General features: G+C 52.4%; 1 protein-coding gene across 15 annotated transcripts in view; it reads left to right on the top strand.

Moving 5' to 3' along the window:
• The window catches only part of AGAP1 (ArfGAP with GTPase domain, ankyrin repeat and PH domain 1), a 550,398-nt gene that overhangs the window by 365,651 nt on the left and 162,968 nt on the right, over positions 1 to 21,779 (top strand). For 11 of the 15 annotated variants that reach the window (XR_013557140.2, XM_078450753.2, XM_078450752.2 and 8 more), the window contains one exon: positions 17,025 to 17,183. The exons of the other annotated variants lie outside the window; for them this stretch is intronic. Coding sequence is in view for 10 of the 11 variants with exons in the window: in XM_078450753.2 (XP_078306879.1) it covers positions 17,025 to 17,183 (159 nt within the window). In the remaining variant the exon portion in view is untranslated. The remainder of the gene's footprint in view (positions 1 to 17,024; positions 17,184 to 21,779) is intronic. 15 annotated transcript variants of the gene reach the window in all.

Genomic DNA, 21,779 nt, shown 5'->3' with positions numbered 1-21,779 from the left:
TAATTTTATGCATCACCTTTATTGTACAACTAATTTAATCAAATCCACCATGTTTCTGGCCTTGAGACTCTATTCAGTTGACCCACTGTCTCCACATGATGTTATCATGTATGGGTTTACCACAGTGTCTCAGATTCATGACTCAGTCTGTTATCTGGCAGTAATATGACTCGTCCGTTTTATTGTCGTTCTTGACTGTTGCCACTCGTTTATTTTTTCCAGTAAACTTCAGAGTAACTTGAGACCTTCCCCTCCCGCCCAAAAAAAGAATCCCACGGTGGCTCTAACTGGCATTGCTTCTAACCTATCAGTTAACTGGAGCAGTGACTACTACGTTTGAGTTTCTTGCCATGGAACACAGGTCTTGCCCAACTTACTCAAACTTAATACACATCCCTCAGTAAAGTTCCAGGACTTCGTCGAGATGTACCGTGCGGATCCGTTCTGTCCGTTTTTGGTGACGTGCGAAGCTGATCTTTTTGGGGGGTGGGGGAGGAGAGTGAAGGGGGCTGTCTATTCTGTCACCTACTTGGCAAGAAATAAGAAAGCTCCTAATCCTTATACTTTATCTCCGGCCGTCTTCCTGAACTCTTGTTGGTTGGAGTGTTTATTCAGATGTCTGTCTTCATTTTCTAGCATACGGTCATAATGCATCTCGCATTTCACATATTACAGTGCCTCATCGTACGTCAGTTTGCTTTTTAGCCTTTACATCCAATGTCATGATTTGGGCACTTTACTGCCTCGCTTCCTGTTTCCTGTACGCTTCATCTTCCGTCGTTGTTGGGTCTGCCGTGTGTATGCCCAGTCCTGATGAGTGGTCTGGAGACTTGGGGGCAGTACAAGGCCTTCCCTCCAGGGGCCTCATACTCCACAGCGGTGGCAGAGGAGACAGAAGAAACAGAAACAGATAAGGCCATTGAAGTTGGCGATCAGTGCTCAAAGGACAAAGGAGGCAAGGGGCTAGAAGATCACTGGGGCGGGGAGAGAGGTCCTATGTTATTCCTGGTGTTGGGAAATGCTTTGCCAGTCTTGGAATGTTGACCACATTTCGTACACGAGAATGCTGGAAACGTGATGATCGTGATGTAAGGTTTTGCCCTGGGCTCGGGAAAGAGGAGAGAAACATGTCAAAGCAGCTCCCTTGCGTACTAATAACTGAGCTCACCAGTTAAGCAGAGTAAATGAGCCTTCATGAAGGTGGGGTGGCCCCACGCTCCTGTCGGGCAGCTGTGAAATGCAGGCATGGCGGGCTCAGGGACGCATTCCGGAAGAGCCAACCCTGGGCATCCCCGTCTCCAACCTGATGTGGATGCTGATGCTTGAAAGAGAAGGGAGCAGCTTGGGAAACTCAGAGCTCTGCACAGTCACAGAGAAATGTAAATAAATGGCAAGGAATGTCCCCTCTGACCGTGAGGGACATAACTGAAGGGCACCAGCCTGCCCGTGAACCCTGCGCTGTCGATCTGAACTGAACCTACCCGTCAGCGTGTGCCACACCCATGTCCAGAGGCCACAGGGAAACCCCTGCATCGGCCTGATCGACCCTCAGGCTCTGACTCATAAATACGAGTACAGACAATCAAGAGGTCTGTGGAATCCAGCAGTAAAAGCAAACAGGGACCGAGAGAAACAAATGGACTAGTGATCCTAGAATAAAGGGAGTGACGCTGAGGGAGAAGGAAGGAAGAGATTAATTACTGTTTTCATAAAATGCAACAAACTAAAGATTATATGAAAAACCTGGGGGGAAAGACTTCTTGCAAATTAAAGAAAAAAGATGACAAAAATCAAAAATTCCGTAGATAGGTTAAATACTATAAAGAACATGGCCAAGGATACCATTGGTGACGTAGGTGTGCAAAAGAAGACATATGTTGGCGTCTTCTTGTCCGAAGAGCCTGGTATGAAGCTGGAGGAGACAGGAGGCTCTGAAAGCACAGAGAAAATCCCAGAAAGCATCCCAGGTAGGAGGAGAGAGCGAGGTTACCTGCCAAGAGACGGAACTCGTCTGGCCTGTCGCCTTCTCAGCGCAAACGCCACGTGCTAAAAAGTAACGGAAGAATTCCTTTCTAAGGACCAATCACTTAGGGGTGGCCGGGTGGCTCAGTTGGCTCAGCGTCTGACTCTTGATCTCAGCTCAAGTCACAATCTTGCGGTTTGTGGGTTCGAGCCCTGCATCGGGTTCTGCACTGACAACAGGGAGCCTGCTTGGGATTCTGTCTCCCTCTGTCTCTGCCTCTCCCCCACTTGCTCTCTCTCAAAATTAAATAAAAATAAACTTAAAGCAATTAAAACACTAAGGGCCAATCATTTTGAACCTAGAAGTCTATATGCAGGGCCAAACTACTATCAATCAAGTATGAAAATAGAAAAGAATTGTTTTAGATGACGTATAGGAATACAGAAGCCAAGTGACTTTTTGGAAAATCCGCTTAAGCATCTACTCCAGCAAAAAAGAAGAGGAGGAAGAAGAAAAAGAAGAATCCAGAAGATACTTATTCAGGCCTGATTAAGTCTCCCCCTCCCCAGGGAATCCTCCCCCTCCTCCAAGGTCACTCACGCAGGATGTCTGTGGCATCATCTGTCTTTTCCATTGCTTTGGCTTGGAACCCACTCGGCCATTCTAATCCAAGGCCACATTTTTGAGAATCCACCCAATTGTAATTGCAGATATGCTTCCAGAGAAGACCGTCAGATGTCCTGTTTTCCGACCTGGGTCATTGGCCAGGCTGGTGTGGTAGGTAGAATGGTATCCACCGATGACGGAACGCAGACTCGTATCAGGTCCTTAAGTTCCTTTGACATTGAAGTAGACAACAGGACAATGTAATGGCCAGCGGTCGGGCCCGGGGAGGCAGAAACACTAACTTGAGTCCCACCTTCACCATCTCGGGACCTTGAACAGGTGTCTCTGCGAACGTCAGCTTCTTCCTCATCGTTACGGTGGAAAATGGGCCCACCTCCGCTCTTGTGAGGGTAACACGCCGCGTGCTGCCTTTCCAAAGCGTGGCCCAGGGCGAGTCTCCAGAAGTGTCTCAAGAATCCGTCGTTACAGCTGTGCTTGTCCCCAGTGAAGAAAAGGAAGAAATTGTGGAATTAATTTTTCCTACATTTTTTTAACATTTATTTATTTTTGAGAGACAGAGCATGAGCAGGGGAGGGGCAGAGAGAGAGGGAGACACAGGATCCGAAGCAGGTTCCAGGCTCCGCGCCGTCCGCACAGAGCCCGACGCGGGGCTCGGACCCACGAACCGTGAGATCATGACCTGAGCCGAAGTCGGACGCTTAACCGACTGAGCCCCCCAGGCGCCCCTGGAATTCATCTGTTTTCTTGCCACGCACTTTTGTTTCTGTAGCCTCTGTGTAGTCGTTGTGGGTTCAACACCGTAAACCCGTGCCGCCTGCAGACTGCGTGCCCCCTGCAGTGGCAGAGCGGTGGGCAGAGAGGCGCTCTGCGGGCCTTTCCGGGATCTCCGAGGGCCCTGGGCTCGCGGGCCGTGGCCCAGCGTCTCTTTTTTCCTGCCACATTTGGTTCCGAGCTGCCACATACCTCCCTGTCCTGAGAGGGTGTCTTTGTTGGGTATTCGGGACCACGACTGTGCTTTTACCCGCACCGGGGCGACGGGTGGGCCTTCGTAGCGGGGGAGACCTTGCCCCCTTGCCTCCCTCCCTCCCTCCGCTCCTGGCCCCCGGCGGTTTCAAAATACGAAAGCCGAAAGCCGTCGGGAGGGTTGAGGCTGCTTTTCCGGGGTGGGGGGCGGGGATCTGGATGTGTTTTGAGTATCGAGCCGCCGTTGACATCTAAAGTCTCCGCCATGCTGTTTTCCTCCACACTTCAGTAATCAGGACATCCAGCAAACCCATAAAAAACCAAACTAATAGCATGAATATTCAGTGACCTAGAATACTAATTATTGTCATGAATATTAATGTGATCGGACTTGCTTTTTCCTCTCCTCTTTCTCTCCCGTCCTCTTTCTCCCTCTCTCCCTCTCTCTTTTTTTCCACTTAGCCGGCTCTAAAGATGGGTCATAATGAGAGCATTTAAGAGGGAGCGCGCTCTCCGCCGTGACAGGGACTGGGGTAATAAGGAGAGCTTGATTAACGCGGTGCACTTGGGGGAGAGATGAGAGGCTTCACGTGGGTCTGTTCGGGGGAGGCAATGAGACACCGGCGGCTCTGTTACTGCTCCCGGAGATTAATGAGGCCTAAGAGTGCATTAGGAACAGTGACAAAGGTTTGATCTAATGGGCTCAGTCATTTTTCCTTTGAGTGACAGACGCACAGAAGTAATTGGCTGTGCAGAATGGCAGCTCATTGGCGGTACTTAAGGATACATTATCCCCGTTGTGTGGCCCACAGAGGCTGTTTATCAAAACTGCTCACACCGCAGACGCCGAGCCGCTAAGCTGCTGTTACGGCGGTAATAGCTATTACCAAAAAAAAAAACTAATAATAATAACGCAACATCAAAACCCGATCCGTTGTTGTCTCATAGAAGCAAAGTTTTTCTTTGTTTAGTTTCACATGGTCCGGTGCCGGTCACGTGCGTCTCCCGGTCTGTCGGGCCGCCCCTCGTCAGCACCCCGGGGCTCGCCTCTCACCGCGTGCCGGCCTCCGTCACCCCTTCCTGTGGCACACTTTGGACTTTGTGTACCACGTTCATCCTCTGGTACATAAATCGGGCGCCGCCGCTAAACCCCCTCCTAGCCCCTTGGTAGAACACTTGCCTGATTGGCTGAGAATTATTTCTCGAAAAAAAAAAAAAAAAATCCTAACAGCAGCATCCCGTGATATCTGCATCCGTGCACTAGGGTTTACCGGGAGTGGGTTTTGATGGCTATTTAACAACCCGTTATTTTGTGGGAAAGGAAGAAACATTTTGTGGGGTTTCTGTCAGCTACATCTGTAACTAAAAGACGCGAAAGTTATTATTTTATCCTTTAGAAGAACCCGGACATCTGCAGCTTCTATGAGACATGCATTCTTGTTGCTAGCTGTTTCTGTGTTTATACGTTTCTCCCACTGAGGTTTAGGCAAATACCCGTTCTGTTGCTTCTGTCATTCTTCCAGGCATGGACCGTTAATTCTCTGTTATCCCCTCCCAGTTTCGTGAGCTCACAAATTGTGTTTTTGTTGAGTCCACACTAGTGCCCGTCACGCGCCAGGCGACATCTAGGAGGTAACCATTGAGGACGAGCACTGTTTGGTTTCCCCCGCCCAGCACCCTGTGGGCAGGACCACTGGGGACAAGTTCAGGTGTAAATCAGGAGCCTGCCTTCCGTTTTTTGGAAGCCGTCTTCAATTATTTGAACTCTATGTGGGGTGTTCTTTTCTGTAAGGACTGCCAAAAGCACCTTGATCGTGATGATTTCAGCTAAAAACCCTGGAAACGCTGAGCTGTCTGCCACTCTGGGGACAGACACACCCGTAAGTAAAAGAACACGTTTGGAAACTTTTTCTCCCTTTCAAAAGTGTGTGTGTTTGGTGACGAATAGTGTTTCAAGCTGGACCAGCAAATGGTCGGCATTTGAGAGAGGCGGGGGGGGGGGGGGGGGGGGGTGGCCAGGAAGGACCTCGGCCATCAGGAAGGCGGCTGAGTGCCGGCCTGGGCCTCGGGAAGGAGCCGTTCTGGGATAGAGGGGAGGCCACGATTGGCCCCCTTACTACGTCCCCATCCCCACACTGGCAGAGGAGGATCTTCAGGGAAGTCATGACGCTTGCCATCTCCCAACCTTGTGGCCCAGTGTTTCATGGCTTCTACTCATATGGAGAACATTCGCCTTTCTGGAGTATTTCTGGGGGGTGGTAAAACCCAAGGACATCCACAGCCAAGCAGTTCACCTCCACGCCACCGATGTGGTTTCTCTGTGAGCACCGGCTTCACGAGGACTGGAAGGGAGAGGGAAGGGGGCACTTTGAAAGTAGACCCACATGACCACCTCGGCCTCCTCCCTGAAAGGGAGAATAAATATAGTGATAGCCAGAGAAATTGGCTCTCAGAACGGTGCTGGCGAGTCAAAATGGATTTTGTGCAAAGCACATACTGTATTTCCCAAAGAAAGAAGAAAGAACATCTCAAAGACGGAACCGTTATCCATCGCCAAGGAAGAAAGCGAACGGTGGAATGTAGTGGTTGGGAGTATGGAGGGCAAGATACGGACGTCTCAGGCGCTCCGTTTCACAGAACCCTATTACACGAATGCTGTCATCATATTTTGTTGCTTAAAAGAACACCTTAGTTTTGTTTTCCTCCTTGTGGTGGCGCCATACCTCGTTACCGCTGCATTGCACGTGAACTTGGCCGTGTCACCCGTAGGAGTAACGGGTCGTAGCCAAACAAGCACGAGGTGCGCGTTGCGTAAGCCAGCGCAAGGAAGCATGGTGACGCAGGTCTCCATCAACACCTAGGAGTCTGTAGCAGCAGGTGTTCTGAAGCAGAGAAGATCGGGCAAGATGCAAAGAGTGTTTTTGCAGCAACGAGCGTGGTGCCTGACGACTGGGATAGACAGACTTTGCCTTTGGAAAAAAAATATTTAAACTTATTTCTAAGTACAGTCACTTAAGTGAGAACTGACCTTCTGGTGTGCTTAATGTCTTGGTCTTGAATTGTCCCAGACAGCAATTGGGACGTCCCCCGGGGTGCAGCGCTAGCCCGGAAGCGGGGGGTGAGCAGGCCCGCGGGTTCCCTGGCTCCCCTTTCTTCACCATCAGGTTACACCAGCATCCACACGGCTTGCACCGTGTCCCAAGCACATGATCTCGTTTATTCCTTTCCTTTTATAAACTGTGCCTCTGACCCCTTGGGCGTAACTGGTCATAATGCTTCGGGGATTTTGGAAGACCGAGGGTGGGAGGCGCATGCCTGCATTGCCCCAGCGCTGAGCGTGCACTTGGGCTCCCGCATCGTGAGGAGGACGATACCAGCAAGACACAGGCGTGAGCAGGTGACCGCGAGGAGATGCTATCACGAGAAAAACGTGAGAGAGACAGACTCTTCAGAATTTAGAGACAGGCAAGTTTAGCAATGTCACCATTTTAAGCTTTTATTAAAAAATAAACGATAGAGGGGTGCCTGGGTGGCTCAGTCAGTTAAGTATCCAACTCTTGATTTTGGCTCAGGTCATGATCTCACGGTTCGTGAGACCGAGCCCTACGTCAGGCTCTGTGCCGACAGTGCGGAACCTACTTGGGACTCTCTCTTTCGCTCTCTGCCCCTCCCCCACTCATGGTTGGTGTCTCTCTTTCTCTCTCAAAATAAATAAATAAACAAACATAAAAAATTTTTAAATAAACTACAGAGAGAAGGAAGAGTCACCAATGGTGAAATTAACAAGTGCTCCTGTCTGCAGAAGCTTTTCAGTTTACCCAGCGCTTCACACAACGCGATCTTTGTATCATTCGGCCACGTGAGGTATATTCGTGTCCTCATCATTAGTATCACCGTTTCTCCTTCTCCTCCTTCCTTGTCACCATCACTGTTATTACATCCATTTTACAAATCGTGAGCTGAATTGTTTTCACGATGCCTGGGTTCCATCTTCTTCTAGCCCACTGGCCTCAGAAAATCAGCAACATGTGTCAGGCCACACGTCAGAAGCCAGGAAGATATTAATGCTGTTTGACTCTGTGATGACTCTCCTGGGATTTTATCCAGAGGAAAAGTGTGAATAAAAGATGTCCTTTGCAGTGTTGTTTACACCAGTGAGAAATTGGAAACGAAGCGATCCGGAAGTCGGAAAGTAGCAGTAGAAACTGCATTAGATCGGCAAGATGTTACGTATCTAAAATTATTCTAAAGATTATGGGCCCACATGCAAACATGGTTAGAGAGCCGTAATTAAGTGGAATGGAATCTAAAATCACACCATTTCTGCAGCCGCCACTAAGAACATTTGATGCTCGTGTTCAACAATGAGTTGATCTGTTACATGAGATTTTGGTAGACTTCTCGTTTATCTCACTCACTTTTATCTATATAATTTTGCCAGATAAGTTTTAAAGACAATAGAACGGACTCATTTTTTTCCCCCTTGGCATCATAAGTAGAAGAGGGAGAAGTCAGAGTAACATGAGCTCTTTCCACATTTGAGGAGATAACTGTGAACTGATCCCAAGACTTGTAGTTCTGAGTGTGGCCACGCGGTTGTGTTCGGTGGCAGTCACACTTGCTGTTACCACCCAAGTGTGGACCCCGTACGTGCTTTCTTCCCTGGTGTGGAAAACACATCACAAAAAAAGATACTTGGTAATCTCAGAAACCCACGATTCAGTCTCAACAGTAGATGTGTTGAATGCACCCTTTCACAAAACAAGTGTCATGTTATAACAATGCAGAATCCTGGACGCCTGCATCTTTAAGACACCGAATGTGTCCTTGGAAAAAAAAATCCTCTTAGCCTGAAGTCTTGGTTGCCAAAAAGGAGGGCAGATTTCCAATGCAAATAGTGAGGCGAACGGCCTTGCTCATAGGCACTTAAATCACCCGTATCTCACTTTTTATGGTAGTGTTGTGAATTATATTCTTTTTGGGTTTATAATTAGAGGACGAACAGATGGCGAAGGCCTAGTTTGAAGTGGCGTGGCCGTTAGAGTAGCCTCCGCCGTCCTGTTCCGGTTCCAGCAAACTGGTCTCCCCGCCCACGCGCAGCGGGGGTCCACGCCCCAGGAGGAGTGCAGGGCAGCCTCACACCCAAGCTCCCAAGCTTTTGTAACATCAGAAGCCAGGTAGGAATGAGAATTGACCTAAGAAAGCAACCTCTATGGGGACTCCTGGATGGCTCAGTCGGTTAAGCATCTTACTGTGGCTCAGGTCATGATCTCTCAGTCTGTGAGTTCGAGCCCCGCGTCGGGCTCAGTGCTGTCAGCTCAGAGCCTGGAGCCTGCTTCGGATTCTGTGTCTCCCTCTCTCTCTGCCCCTCCTCTGGGTGCATGCGCACTCTCTCTCTCTTTCTCAGAAATAAACATTAAAATAACTAATCCCTGTGTGTTTCTGAGGGTGAGGACTCCAAGGGGGGAGGGGGAGCTCCCATCAGTCCTGTCCTGTAATTATCATTTGTTTTTAAAAGGTATGAGACTCCACAGTGGACATAAAGGTCTGGTTTATACCCACGCACTCAGAGACCCCTCTGTGGCTCTCGTGCCCCCCTCGCTCGATGCACAGGAAACTTCAGTGATCTATCACCTGTCGCCAACTGCTGCTCTTTCTCTGGCTGCGTAACCGATCATTCGGACGCCAAGTATTCTTTTTCCAGTTCGAGCCTTTGGGCAGGCCAGGCTTGTTCGTGAAGACGAACCAGAACGGAAAGCGCAACGAGCAAAATTCTGTATTTCAAAGAAATGACTGTTGACGAATCTTTATTTGAATGCTGTGAAAGACCTTATATCTCAGAGTATATTTTTAAAAAATCAGAGCAAGCTACTTTTTATGTAAGAAGCCTATAGCTTAAAAGAGGAATGCTGTCTTTGATGTCATTTGGCGGACGAAAACATCCGCGTTCAATAGAAACCCAGAGTCTTTTTCAGGCTCGTTTGAGACCAGTTCAGGCAACACACTGATCTTCATTCAGATATAAATGCCGTAGTCACTTTGAAATGCAAATTGTTTTCAGAAAAATAGCATATGGTGGAGGTAAGTACCTTTTCAAATCAACTCTTACACTTTAGGGATGTAAGTAAAGCCAGAATTATTCTTTGGGAAGAATCTGGCGCTTTTGACACATGGAAGCTCGCGCTAATCAGGCCGGCCCGTAAGCACACGCATATCCATATCAAGGCGATGGGGCTGAGGCCCCGTGGATTAGCATGGTAATGGAGCTGCCCCCTGCTAATCAAGGCCAGCAGCCAGCTGATCCGTAGATGGGGCGTTGGAGGAGACCCTCCTTCTGAGTTCAGAATGGGCCAGGTAGTCGACCCTGTGTTTCCTGGTAATGCAGATAATATTCGGGAGAAAGATACTGAGGCAGATCGTCTCCTCCAGCGAAGGGCTGGGCCCCTCTTTGAGGATTGAGGCCAGTGCACCTGTCTCCTTGTCCCACTCAGCTCTGTCTCTCATGCTCGCTGACCTGACCTGTGTATGCACAAGCCATTCAGATGACCTACTTTCACCCTTTCGGGGGGTTGGGGACACGTCGCATCACGAGAACGTACACAGCGCATGGTGCTCAGTTACAGCAGAGCCTGTGGGTGGCCGCCCTGCTGCCCCTCTTCACACACACACGCTCCCGTGAGGTGGGCACCGCGCTTTCTCACGCCAAGGCCCACGTTGCCTGTTGGCCGTGGGCCGTCGGGCGGGCGTCCCAGCACTCGGTGCCTGGTCTCTTCCGCACGTCCTTTCTGTGAAGCTCGTCCTGTGGTGGCCACGTCAGTAGCTCATCCCTCCCGCCCGGTGTGTGGGGCTCCCGTGGTGGGCAGACACCCAGCCAGCCCCGGTGCGGGCCGTCCCGAGGGTGACGCTGTGAGCGTTCTTGAACGTGCTCCCTGATATGTTTGGGCACGCCTCTGTGACTTCCGTCTAGACTGATGCCAAACACAAAGAGCCACCTTGAGAGAGAGAGAGAGAGAGAGAGAGAGAGAGACTTCGTATCAGACCATTCAGGGGACACTTCACGTGAGGTGAGTCCGTCAGAAGGGAGTTTGGGTTGTCCTGGGACAGTGCGAGACCCCTCTTCCCATACCATTCTGGAGAGAGAGGCCTCCGTTTCCCAAATCTAAAATAAGCCCACAGTGTCCCGCGGAGTCTGTCCGGAACCTTCCAGCAGGTGTTCTCTCCCGCCCCTCATACCTTCTCACGGCCCTTGTGTTCCTTGGCCTTGTGTCTTTGGCCACGTGTGGGCTGGCCCGGTACAGCCGTGTTCTAAGGCGCAGACTCTGTTTCCTTCACTGTGCCCGGCACACGGCATCCCGCGGGTCCAGGGTAGGGAGACGGGGAGGCCTAGGAGGTCAGTGCTAGGACGGGCGGCAAGCCTCCACCCCGCCGGTGAGCTAAGGAGCCAGCCTGCCTGTATCCGAGATGCCAAGAGTCCTGGCCTCAAGTGAATCCTCGCGGCCGTAGCAGGTGCCCAGAGCATCGGCCTTGTCGTGCACCAGTTTCACCAAGGGCCAGGGAATGCCAGCACGCACACTGGGTTGCATTACAGCAGAGGAACCCCAAGTTTAGGAAACCCCAGTCTTTTACAGTGGGAGACACACAAGCCTGCCCGACCCCGTGCCGTGGAAGGCGATGCCGTTACCCCGGACGGTAAACAAACCTGCCCTCCTCTGGAGGCAGACGTGTATCCCTATCGTCCAAGTCTGTTGACTGTACAGACGTCCCTGAACAGATCACCCACAACAAAAGGGCGCCAGTGCCTGTGCCCCACCACTCGAAGAGACAGGAGATCACGGAGCAGTCTACCGGCAGTGGTGGGGCGGGGGTCTGGTCGGGCACTGGGGGCATGGAAGGCGGGGATGAGGCGGAGGAAGGGCAGGAGAGAAGAGACGGCACCCCTCCTCCCACCCTCAAGGAGGCCTCAGCTCTGGTGCATGTCCCTGGGAGGAGAGGGGAGTATCCCATTGGCTTCCTTTTAAGCCCTCTTGTCCGTTGACCCTGGCTTAGAGCTTAGCGAGACCTGCCTCTTGTCCCCAAGAGAGATGATGTTCCAATCCAGCTTGTAGAGTCTGTCCCCTCCAGGGACACGCCGCCACGGCCACCAGACAAGTGGTTCCCAGCCACGTGCTGTGTTCTTCCCCGGTCTGATAGCCACACTCCCGGTTTCTCAGCCACACTGACGGGATTCTGCAGCAAACGGACGTGCGTCGAGGTGGGCGCCTGCCGGAGCCACTCAGCCTGCCCGAAGCCTCGTCCTGCACTTGAGGCCCACTCTGACTGCGTTTAGCACAGTGCTCAGGCCACACTTGCATCTCAGGTGGTCTCGGTCTTTGATCCTTAACTGCCAGGAAATCCGAGAAGTCATGGGCGTCTTTCCCAGCTGAGAACCCCAGATCCTCAGCCTTAATTAATAACTTGTTAACGTGAAATGAATTACCATCCATTCAAAGATGCAGCCCTCGAGTACTTGGAGAGAAAATAAAGTGATTTTAAGCATAGCATCTCCCTTACATGCTTCAGAGGTATTTTCACAAGTGGTGAAAACATCTCCCTGTGTGGTGACACACAGGGCAGACATCGCTGGATGTGTATGTATGAAAATCTAGAAGCAGGGGACAGCGTTGCCTGACCGGAGACAATTAGTGACATTTACTCAGGAATAGACGTGAAATTACGCGTTAGCCTTTGTTGGATGGCGTCAGTGTGTAAAGTGACCTATGATGCCGTAATTAGATTTTGAATCTGTATAGTCATTGAAGATATTCAGGAAAACACTTGGGGGTTGTCGCTTTCTTGGACCAGCGGACTCACGCAGAGCAAGTAGAAAGGCCTCAGAGAGTGACCACTGGCCCAGGACCGCTCACACGGGGTGAAACGCTCCACGGGCCACAGCAAGCCAGTGAGACTGCTTTCACGGGGCCGTGACCAGTCTGCGGGCCACTGGTCTGCCTCAGAGTTAAAACCTGTGTCTTCATGTATTTACATTTAAAGGCACGTGCCTGCTTGTGTCGATCCCCAAGCTGTATGCTTAGGGCAAAAACAGTATTTTTTTTTTTTTAACTCTTCATAACTTTTTTGTTATGTCACACAGTTCATGGATCTCTCTTTTTTTTTAATGTTTTTATTTATTTTTGAGAGAGAGAGAGAGAACGAGAGAGACAGAGTGTGAGCGGAGGGAGGAACAGAGAGAGAGGGAGACACGGAATCCTAAGTAGGCTCCAGGCTCCGAGCTGTCAGCACAGAGCCCAGTGCGGGGCTCGAACTCACGAACCGTGAGATCGTGATCTAAGCCAAAGTCGGACGCTTAACGCACCGAGCCACCCAGGTGCCCCTCATTGATCTTTTGTTATTTGATACTTGGAAAAGTTTTCACTGATGTTAAAATAGAATGTTTATGAAAAGGAGGTTTCCTCTCTTGAGAGAAGATCAGAAATGTTTTACTTCTGAAATGAGATTCTTCTTACGCGTAACTGTGAAAGATTTCATAGCTCGCAGTTGCCAAAGATGAGGATTAGATGGGCTGCGCGGGAGGGCGGCCAGGTGCCCTGGCGGCCACCTTGTCAATTCAGAGAGCTCGGGCACGATCCCATTGCTGCCAGATAGTAAAACAAGTTTTCAAACAATGCCAGAAACCGCATATTTTTAGAAGAAATCTCCCCAATTCTACTTTAAAAAAGAAACCATTGCGTACTAAGCAGAAGTGTGTCCATGAACTCACCCCAGACTTCTGGCCCCAAGTCTATGGATCTGTTTTAAAACGTTACTTTTGTGATTATGTGTCCACAAACATGCAGTCCTGTGGCCAGAACTCAGTCATGGGGTTTACCTGTAGTCCCAACAGTTGGGACTTGGGTGTGGTTGGGACAAGGACCCTCACAGGCGGGAGGGCCCTAAGGTTCAGCTTTCTGAAGAATTTTGTACAGCTGCATTGGGTCTCACACCAACTCCACAATCAGACACCAGGAGCGCACAGTCTTGCCAGAAGGTTCTTCACCCCATAGGCCCCAGTTTGGTTCCTTGGGGGGGGTCCCCTCAGGAGCCAAACCCCCAGCAGCTTTAAATACTGAACCTGTGCTTAAAATTTTATCTGACAATGGGGCGCCTGGGTGGCTTGGTCGGTGACTGAGCATCTGACTTCAGCTCAGGTCACGATCTCAAGGTTCATGAGTTCCAGCCCCACGTCAGGGTCTGTGCTGACAGCTCGGAGCCTGGAGCCTGCTTCAGATTCTGTGTCTCCCTCTCTCTCTGCTCCTCCGCTGCTTGATTGCTCATTCTCTCTCTCTCTCAAAAACAAATAAACATTTAAAAAAAATATTTCGTCTGACAAACAGCCAGAAGTTTGAAAACCAACAGACCAGCTGCAGATACGTGAGCAGCACCATCAGGTAGACTGGCTTTAGTGTGTCCATTTCAAGGAATCTCCTCTCCGCCTTCTACAGTGGCTGTTTGGCCTGGAGACGAAGAATTTGTCAACCCGAGCAGCTCTTTGTCACATGCCTCCGTTAGAATACCGCCTGTGTTCCTGTCAGAGGTCAGACTGACTCCGCTGTGCTTGTGCACACAGGTCCCTCTGGAGTCCCGTCACGCGTACGCAGGGTCAGACGCACTTGGAGAATTCCCTCTGCCTTTGGAGGGAAGCGTGTCAGGAGCGGTTTAGGCTGGTTGTGCTCTGGGAGCCACACTCCGGGGAAAATGAACAAGGGAAGTGTCGTCCTGGCGTTGTTGGCAGAGACCGTGATTGTGTTGGTTTCCCCAGCTGCTTTGGCCTCGTGTGCGGAAAGCTGGTGTAAGGTGATGTCTTGTGGGCAGCTTGCACACTGGGTCGTGATGCGTCACAGGTGTGAATGGGCAGCATAAGGGCGAAGGATCATCTCCTTGTGGGTTTCGGCAAACGGCAGGTGCGCCTGCGGGCGGTTCGGGCTCGGGGGGCCTGGCTCAGCAGTGGGGTGGGAATTCGTGGCGTCCTCCCTCTTTCCCTTTCTCCCTACCGCAGAAATGTTGGCAGTGTCCTTGAAGCCCCTGTCCGCTGAGAATTCACGTGATGACAGGGGGAATGGCTTCAAGGGCCCCTGGGGGGTGGGGGTGGGGTGGGGTAGTCCCAAATGTGGCTCTTGAGTGGAGGTGTATATGAGGGTACCCGAATGGAAGAGAAGGCCCAGGGTCAGAAGGTGTGGGCACCAGGACTGGCAGAAATGGCACAGAGACCAGGCAGGCCCAGTGGGAGCAGGAGAGGGGTGCCCCAGCAAGCCTTGGGGACAGCCCACCCCCCGCGGCAGCTCACAGAGGAAGCCTGGTTCTACACACACCATTTCACACCCCTTGCGTGCACCTGCTTCCCACTGGTTGAGGCCAGTGGGTGCCTTCCCAGGAGAGCAGGGCAAAGAAAGGGTGCGGCAGGAAGGTGGCAGGTGGACCCGGGTGTGGACATGGGCTGCCGGGGGACACCCAATGGGAGCAAGCTCATCGGCTGCCCAGACGCTGCCCTGTTGTCATAGGGATCTGGCCAAGGACAAGCACATCCAGGAGACAGCTAAGGGCACCCTGAGTGTGGCGGATCCCGGGAGGAGCGTGCGGTCTCCCCTTAGCGCCACCCCCACTGGCCTGGGCTGCTCCTCTGTGTCTGAGATGCCGGACACCTGGCCCCCCTCCCCAGGCTGCCGTGGGGATCAGTGCCGGAGCAGGTGCAGGACTGCTAGCCAGCGCCGTCGTTCGGGATGTGTGTTTCCAGGACTTTAGGGACTGAGCGAGCCTGAAAATCAGAACCTCGGTGCTTAGGAGGGACGTGGTTAAACTGGCTCCTGACCCTGTGGGTAGACAGAGGAGCCCAGACGGGGGCTCTTCCCTCGGGCATCTCTGATACCAGGAGCCGGAGGTGATGAGGAACTCTGGCCGTCGGTGTTGTTCCACGTCCATAGTGATTTCCGGGTACCTGAGCTCTAGCAGGTGAGCTCAGAATTACCTGCGGATCTTCTGAAAAGACAGGTGCTGGGGCCGGGCCTGGGAGTCTGCATTTCTAACGTGCTCCTGGGCGATGCTGCTGCTGTCAGGCTGAGAACCACGCTTGGGAAGATCTGGGTCCGTCTTTTCTTCCTTTCCTGAGGTGTTGCTTTCGGCTTTTTTTTTTTTTTTTTTTCCTGGAATCGGGCAGACCTGCCTAGGAATAATTTCCCTTATGACTTTCCAGATGCGCCCAGTTCAGATAACAGCCTAAAATCAGCCTCCTTTCTTAAGGTAGAAATACACTTTTTTGAAGCAAAATCTTTCATGTTCCTTATCACTGGCTCGTTACGTTTGAGTAGATGATTTTGTGACTTTGCCATGCTCCGTGGGGTTATGATCAGGGTGGGGTCCATTGTTTGGAGTGGAGCCCTGGTCCCCACCTCCAGTGCAGCAGACGCACCAGAAGCACCAGGTGCCGTTGGAGACGCGAATTCTTTCAAGCCCCACCCCCCAGACCTCCCGAATCAAAATGCAGACATTTTGAAGCCTCTGTGTTCAAAAAGCTCCACAGGTAATTCTGGTAATTGGCCAGATTTGGGAACTACTAATCCAGCCTATGTATTTAAAATCCTGTGCTATGAAAACCTTCTATTAAAGCAATCGAGAACTTAATTGGCTCTAAACTAAAACAATCAGGGGAAAGTCGAAAACAAAACAGACCTAGCGCCTTTGAAAGTCTGCATAACCCGACAAACGACTTCGCTCCCAGCAAGGTGTGATTGGCCGGGCTTTCGAGAGAGGCACTTAATCATGTTTTTGAGTCTAAAATTGGTGTGACCAGACGATCATTCATTTTGATGCTGAGCACCTGTCTCATATCATTAAGCGTATGATGGGACCCTTTCCATCATAGCCCCTCTGTGCCGTGCATTCGCTGAGGCCGTTTTTCCTCTGCTCGGTCTCTTCAAGGATAAGAGTAGACTTACCTGGTTTAAAAGAGCCTGCGTCTCCTCCGATGTCACATTTAGGAGCTTTGATTTGTGCTGATCATCCGGCACAGCTTCACCACGAAAGCCGTCCTGTGGCATCAGGCAGTTGGCTTCCTTTCGTGGTTGTTTTCATTCCGGCTGACGCGTCGCCACGGTGGGGCTCCTGTGGGGTGCGTCTCGCCGGCCTGCTGGGACTGTGGCTCTTCTTTCGTGTTCACCCCTGCTCCGCCTACACGTGACGTTGTGTCGGCGTCTTCGCTTGGGACCGTGCCGTGTGGCTAGGCTCCTTTACGGGGCGTCATCGGCCCCCCGAGACTTGCTCCCCCCGCTTACTTTCGTCTCGAATACCGTTTTGTCCGACGCTTCCGTTTTCCACTTAGGACGCAGCCGCTCTCGGTGCCGGGGTGCACTCGTGTGTAAGCACGTAGGCCTCTAGACTAACTCGTGCTGGCTTCTGGGGTCTGCAGTCCGAGGTGGTGTTCACCTGACTTGTTTATTCCTAGGGAATGTCACTAGTGCGTCTGGGTCTCAGATGGCAAGCGGCATCAGCCTGGGCTCCTTCAGCAGCCGGCCGGACAGCATGCAGCAACGCTCCTACTCTGTCTCCAGTGCCGACCAGTGGAGTGAGGCTACGGTCATTGCAAACTCGGCCATCAGCAGTGGTAAGAGAGGGCGCGGCCCCCTCGCGGTCCTCGGTCGCGAGCCGGGGGCTGGACGTGGCGCCCTGACCGCCCGCGCGCTGAGCGCGGGCCCCGCGGGGCAGCTGCGGGAGCAGTGCGCGCGTCCCGTTCCATCCGTGGAGCGTGGGGTCCTTGACAGAGGTTGACAGAGGTGCCACCCACGTCGCCCCACGTGTTCCAGTTGGTCAGGGAGGAGCGGATCGCATCCCCGCCTGACAGCTTTGGGAAGCGGGGCTGCAGACAGGGCGCGTGGCCTCCCCACGGCCACGCACGGGAAGGCGGCGGGACCGGGAAATAACGCAGAATTTACGGCCTCGTCACGCTTGCCTGTGTGACCCGGTGTGCACTCTCACCACCGGCGCGCAGTTTACGTTGTGGGGGCGTGGGGGGGGGGGGGGGGGGGCGTGTCTGTCTCCTGTTCTCGTCAAAGGAAAACACGCAATTCGTGCTCTTTATGACTTTCCCCCAATTCCTGATGCACCCTCTGAATTTTGGAGCGTTCCCCTCCCACCTTTTTTTGGGGACGGCGGGGTGGGGGGAACATAAGTGTGGACGTCGGAACCTGTCTCGACACGCGTGTGCAGACGTGCATTAGGTGCTGGCTTTGCTGCCACACGCTTTGCCCGTGGCGTTTTGTCGACGGCCCGTTCACCGGTATTTAACGGAAATCCCCACTGTTGGATGCTATCTATCAGACAGGGCTTTAAAGTAATTTTAGCACGATTTGTGCTAATTAAAAGATTCCGCATCAGGTCTTCCCTGTGGACCCAACAGCTGCTGCGGCAGGACGCTTGCCGTCGGTAAACCTAATCCTGGCTTCCAGTTGCCCGGCTTCCTCTGGCATTGCACCATGCCAAGCGACCGCTGTAAACGAGGACGTCTCAGCCTGGGCACGGGGGAGAGACTGAGTCTGTGGGGGGGCTGCCGGAAAAGCCTGCGGCTTGCGGGCCCAGGTGGAGCGTTGCCCCCGTGCCCAGCACGCGCCCGCCCCCAGGGCCCCTTCCTCATTCGAAGGACGATGCTCTGGCAGGTGCATGTGCCTGCTTCCTCGTCTCCAGGGACTCTTCCGGGCGTTCTGCCTCTTGTCTGAACCGCAGCCAAGGGGGTCCTCGAGTCCCTGAAAACTAACCACCTACGGTCTCGTCCCTTGGAACGTGCCGTCCGTGCACTTACAGCTGCCGCCTGCCCGGGCCTTCTCATCGTACAGCCCGTGCTTCGGCCAGAACACCCCTCCCCCCGCCCCACCGCCAGGCAGCCCTCCCCCCGGGAGCGTCTGTCTGGCCCGGCGAGTGGGCGTTCTTCCCCCGCTCCTTGTCATCCTTGGGCTTAGAGCACAGGTGTGGTCCGTGGCCTCTGTGACTAAACGCCTGGTCTTGTTCTCGCAGTGACTTTCATTTCCAGGAGGAGCAAGCAGTTCACATAATCACCGCTTTCTCCAATATCCGGGATCCGGTGGCTTTTCGGTCAGTATTAACCAGCCAGTTGGGTTTATTCCGTGGCCGCCTTTGTGCGGAGGTGTTTCCAGAGCCCAGTGTGCACGGCACCTTGTCGGGCAGCGACCTTCTAGAGCGTTCCTCCTCTGAGCGCGTTGTGGGCCTACCAGCACAGCCTGCACAGAGTGATGGGGTTTAAGTTCTGCTCCTTATGTGCAGCCGGAGTTCTGTCTGGGGCAAGGCAGCAAAATAAAAGAGCTAGGTTCCTGAGAGAGACCATCGCCCCCAGCTTTGCCTCCCCCTACGCAGAATGTTTTCTAGGAAGGGCATGGGAAGCAGCATATTCGTCTAAATCCGTTCTCCGCAAGCTTTCTTCCGCACAGTTCTGTCTCTGGTGGTCGCCACGGCTCTCTGCGTCTGGCTAGGCGTGCGCACGCGGGGCGCTCCGCCGCCCCGAAGCACGGGACTCCGTGATTTCCAGACCCTCGGTTTGGCTGGGAGTGTCGTTCCGCAGGAGATGATCGCATTGGTCTGCACACACACATTTGTAAAGTCCCCGTAAGAGCCTGAGATCACCTACGTACGCGTGCTGCTCTTACCCCCACAGAGCGGTCCCTCCTGTGTTCACGCCCTCGAGAGTGCGTTTTTCCTCCACGCGGCATGCCTGTTAGTGACTAGCTAGGCTCCCTGACGCCACGGAGCCTGAACCCTGAGCACGGGCGATGGGGCGCTCGAGTCCGCCCCCACATCCGTCGTGCCGGGGGATCCGCCGGGCGAGCTCGGGAGGAAGCCCGGGGCTGGAATGGTGCAGGTCGTTTTAAGGGTTGTTGGGAGTCCGTCAAGGAAAACTTCTCAACGAGAATGAGACTTGAGCAACGCTTAAAGGACCAGGTGCATTTTTGTACATGTGCGGCCACACCGCAAGAGGAAGTTATTCTGAGCATCGAGGAAGTTTGGACAAAGGCTCAGAGAGGAGGAGAAGGGGAAACGAAACAGGCAGGGGGCGGCAGTGACATGGGGTCGGCGGGCACGCGCGTGGCTAACTGGGTGCAGACAGGACGAGAAGACCATGGGGAGGTCAGAATGGCAAAATCAGTTAGCGTCTCAATTTTAAGGCTTAGAGCTGGCGTCACTTTAAATAGCAAAGATCCGGAAAGACAGCAGAGTGCTGCCGGGGAGTTAAGATTCCTGCCGTTTTACACGATCCCTCCTTATTTCCTGCATCTCCTAGGGGTTGGTGGCACGTCACAACCAAGATTCGGTTGAAAAGGGGAACAGTAGCAGTGATGATAATAATAATGAGAGCTACTATTTATTGAGGGCTTCACGTGGATTATCTCATTCGATCCTCGGGGAGCAGATGCCTTTGATGGGTGGGGAAACTCTGGTCCGGATACGTACCGCCTGTCGAACGTCACACCCCGGCAGGGGCCGGGATGAAAACCTGGGTGGCCTGATTCCAGGTCTGAGCTCCACGCTCCATCTCCAGATGGGCTTTCCGGGCCAGCAGCAGCAGCAGCCCCCGGGGGACTGGTTAGAAGTGCAAATTCCTCATCTCATCGTGGACCCACTGGGCCAGGTCCCGGCACCCCGTGTGCTATCAAGCCCCCCGCCCGGGGAATGATGTTGCGTGCCGAAGTTTGAGAACCACCGCTCCGGCTAGAAATGCAGCCACCCAGACTCCACCGAGATTTGCTGGGTGGCGGGTGGGAGCCGCGTGTTCCCGGGACCCCCGGGGTGCTCGGGTACACGCAGGAGAACCCCCGCCCGCCTCCAGCGAGGCTAGCGTCACGACTTCCTGCTGGTGAACATCATCCCTGCCTTCCATGATCTATCAAGTGGCCAGACCCAGAGCAGTTTTTAATGAACACGAGGGCACGGGCTCTGACGGGCGACTTCAAGAAAACGCGTTTATGAATGGATTTCCAGACCTCAACCTGGGCATCAACATTCTGTGCTGTGTGGGAAAATAATCACGAAAGAAACAAACACGATTAAGAGCTCTCTCTCGTGCTTTTTCTGAGTTGTAGTTGATACAAATCCCACCCTCTTTTTTTTTTTTTCTTTTTTTAAAATTTTTAAAAATCCTTTTATTGTTTTCCCCTCAAGCCTCTGGTGTGGATGTGAGAGTCATGAAAGCTTACGCTGCGCTAGCAGCAGGCACAGGGAGAAGGTAAGCGGCTTTTGAATCCAGATGCCCCTGAGGTGGTGAACCCGCCTTCCCGTTGTCATCCACTCTTATTATCAAATATGAGAACAACAACATTAGGAGTCCATTTCTCTCTGCCCCCTCGTCCGCACTGAATTAAGACTTTGGCTCCAGAGAAGTTTTCAAAGGCTGACCCTCTGCACCCATAGGTACCCCGGGGGGTTTTCTCTCTTTTAAGCAGCTGTGAGCAACTCCTAATTAGATAGATTACTCCGTAGCGTGCAAAACCACAAAACAGGAGGCTCCGGTGAAATTAAGGTGGGCGGGGAGAAGAAGAATCCATTCTGTGAAATGGAATGCCCCACTGCTTTATGACTGTTACTGTTGTAAGCTTTTACATTAAGTACCTGAGGTTTAAAATTAAACGTCTAATATAATTTGGCGTCGCTAACATGAGACCCGCATCTGCCCTTAGAGGAAATCCAGACAGCTGCTGTCGGCTGGCTTGCGAGCGGCGCAGAGGATTGGGTCCCTCTCCGGCGGTACGCCACATGCTGCTCGGCGTAATTTTTTAAATGCAGGAACGTATTCATCTTGAGCCCCTGCATTGGAAAAGGCTGTTCCAGTAGTACATGAAAAATTAATTTTTTTACATTTTTCCTCACCCTCCTAAGTGTTTGACAGAAGTAATTTTTGCAGCAAGAGAGAATAAAAACTGGTGGCTGTAAATTCCTGTCCTGGAACCTGTTGTGTAGAGATTCTTTATGGACCCAGAATTGATCTACACGTCAGACCCTGTTGTGGTTTAAACTGTTCATCACCGTAATGGCAGCGGTGAGCCTGTGAACACCAACTTATAATCCTGGGTGAAAGAAATGGTTGTTTGCAGTCAATGAAGGGGCAGCTCAGCCATATTGATAGATTCAGAACAATTATCTCAGCAACAGCTATTGGCCGAGAGTTTTCTTGGATCCGATTGGGAGCCTGTAATTTTCG

Source organism: Panthera onca, chromosome C1, assembly GCF_046562875.1.
Source record: "Panthera onca isolate mPanOnc1 chromosome C1, mPanOnc1 haplotype 2, whole genome shotgun sequence".
In the NCBI taxonomy this organism is placed as follows: Eukaryota; Metazoa; Chordata; class Mammalia; order Carnivora; family Felidae; genus Panthera; species Panthera onca.
Note: the sequence above shows the minus strand (reverse complement) of the source record. Positions and strands in the feature narration are given on the sequence as shown.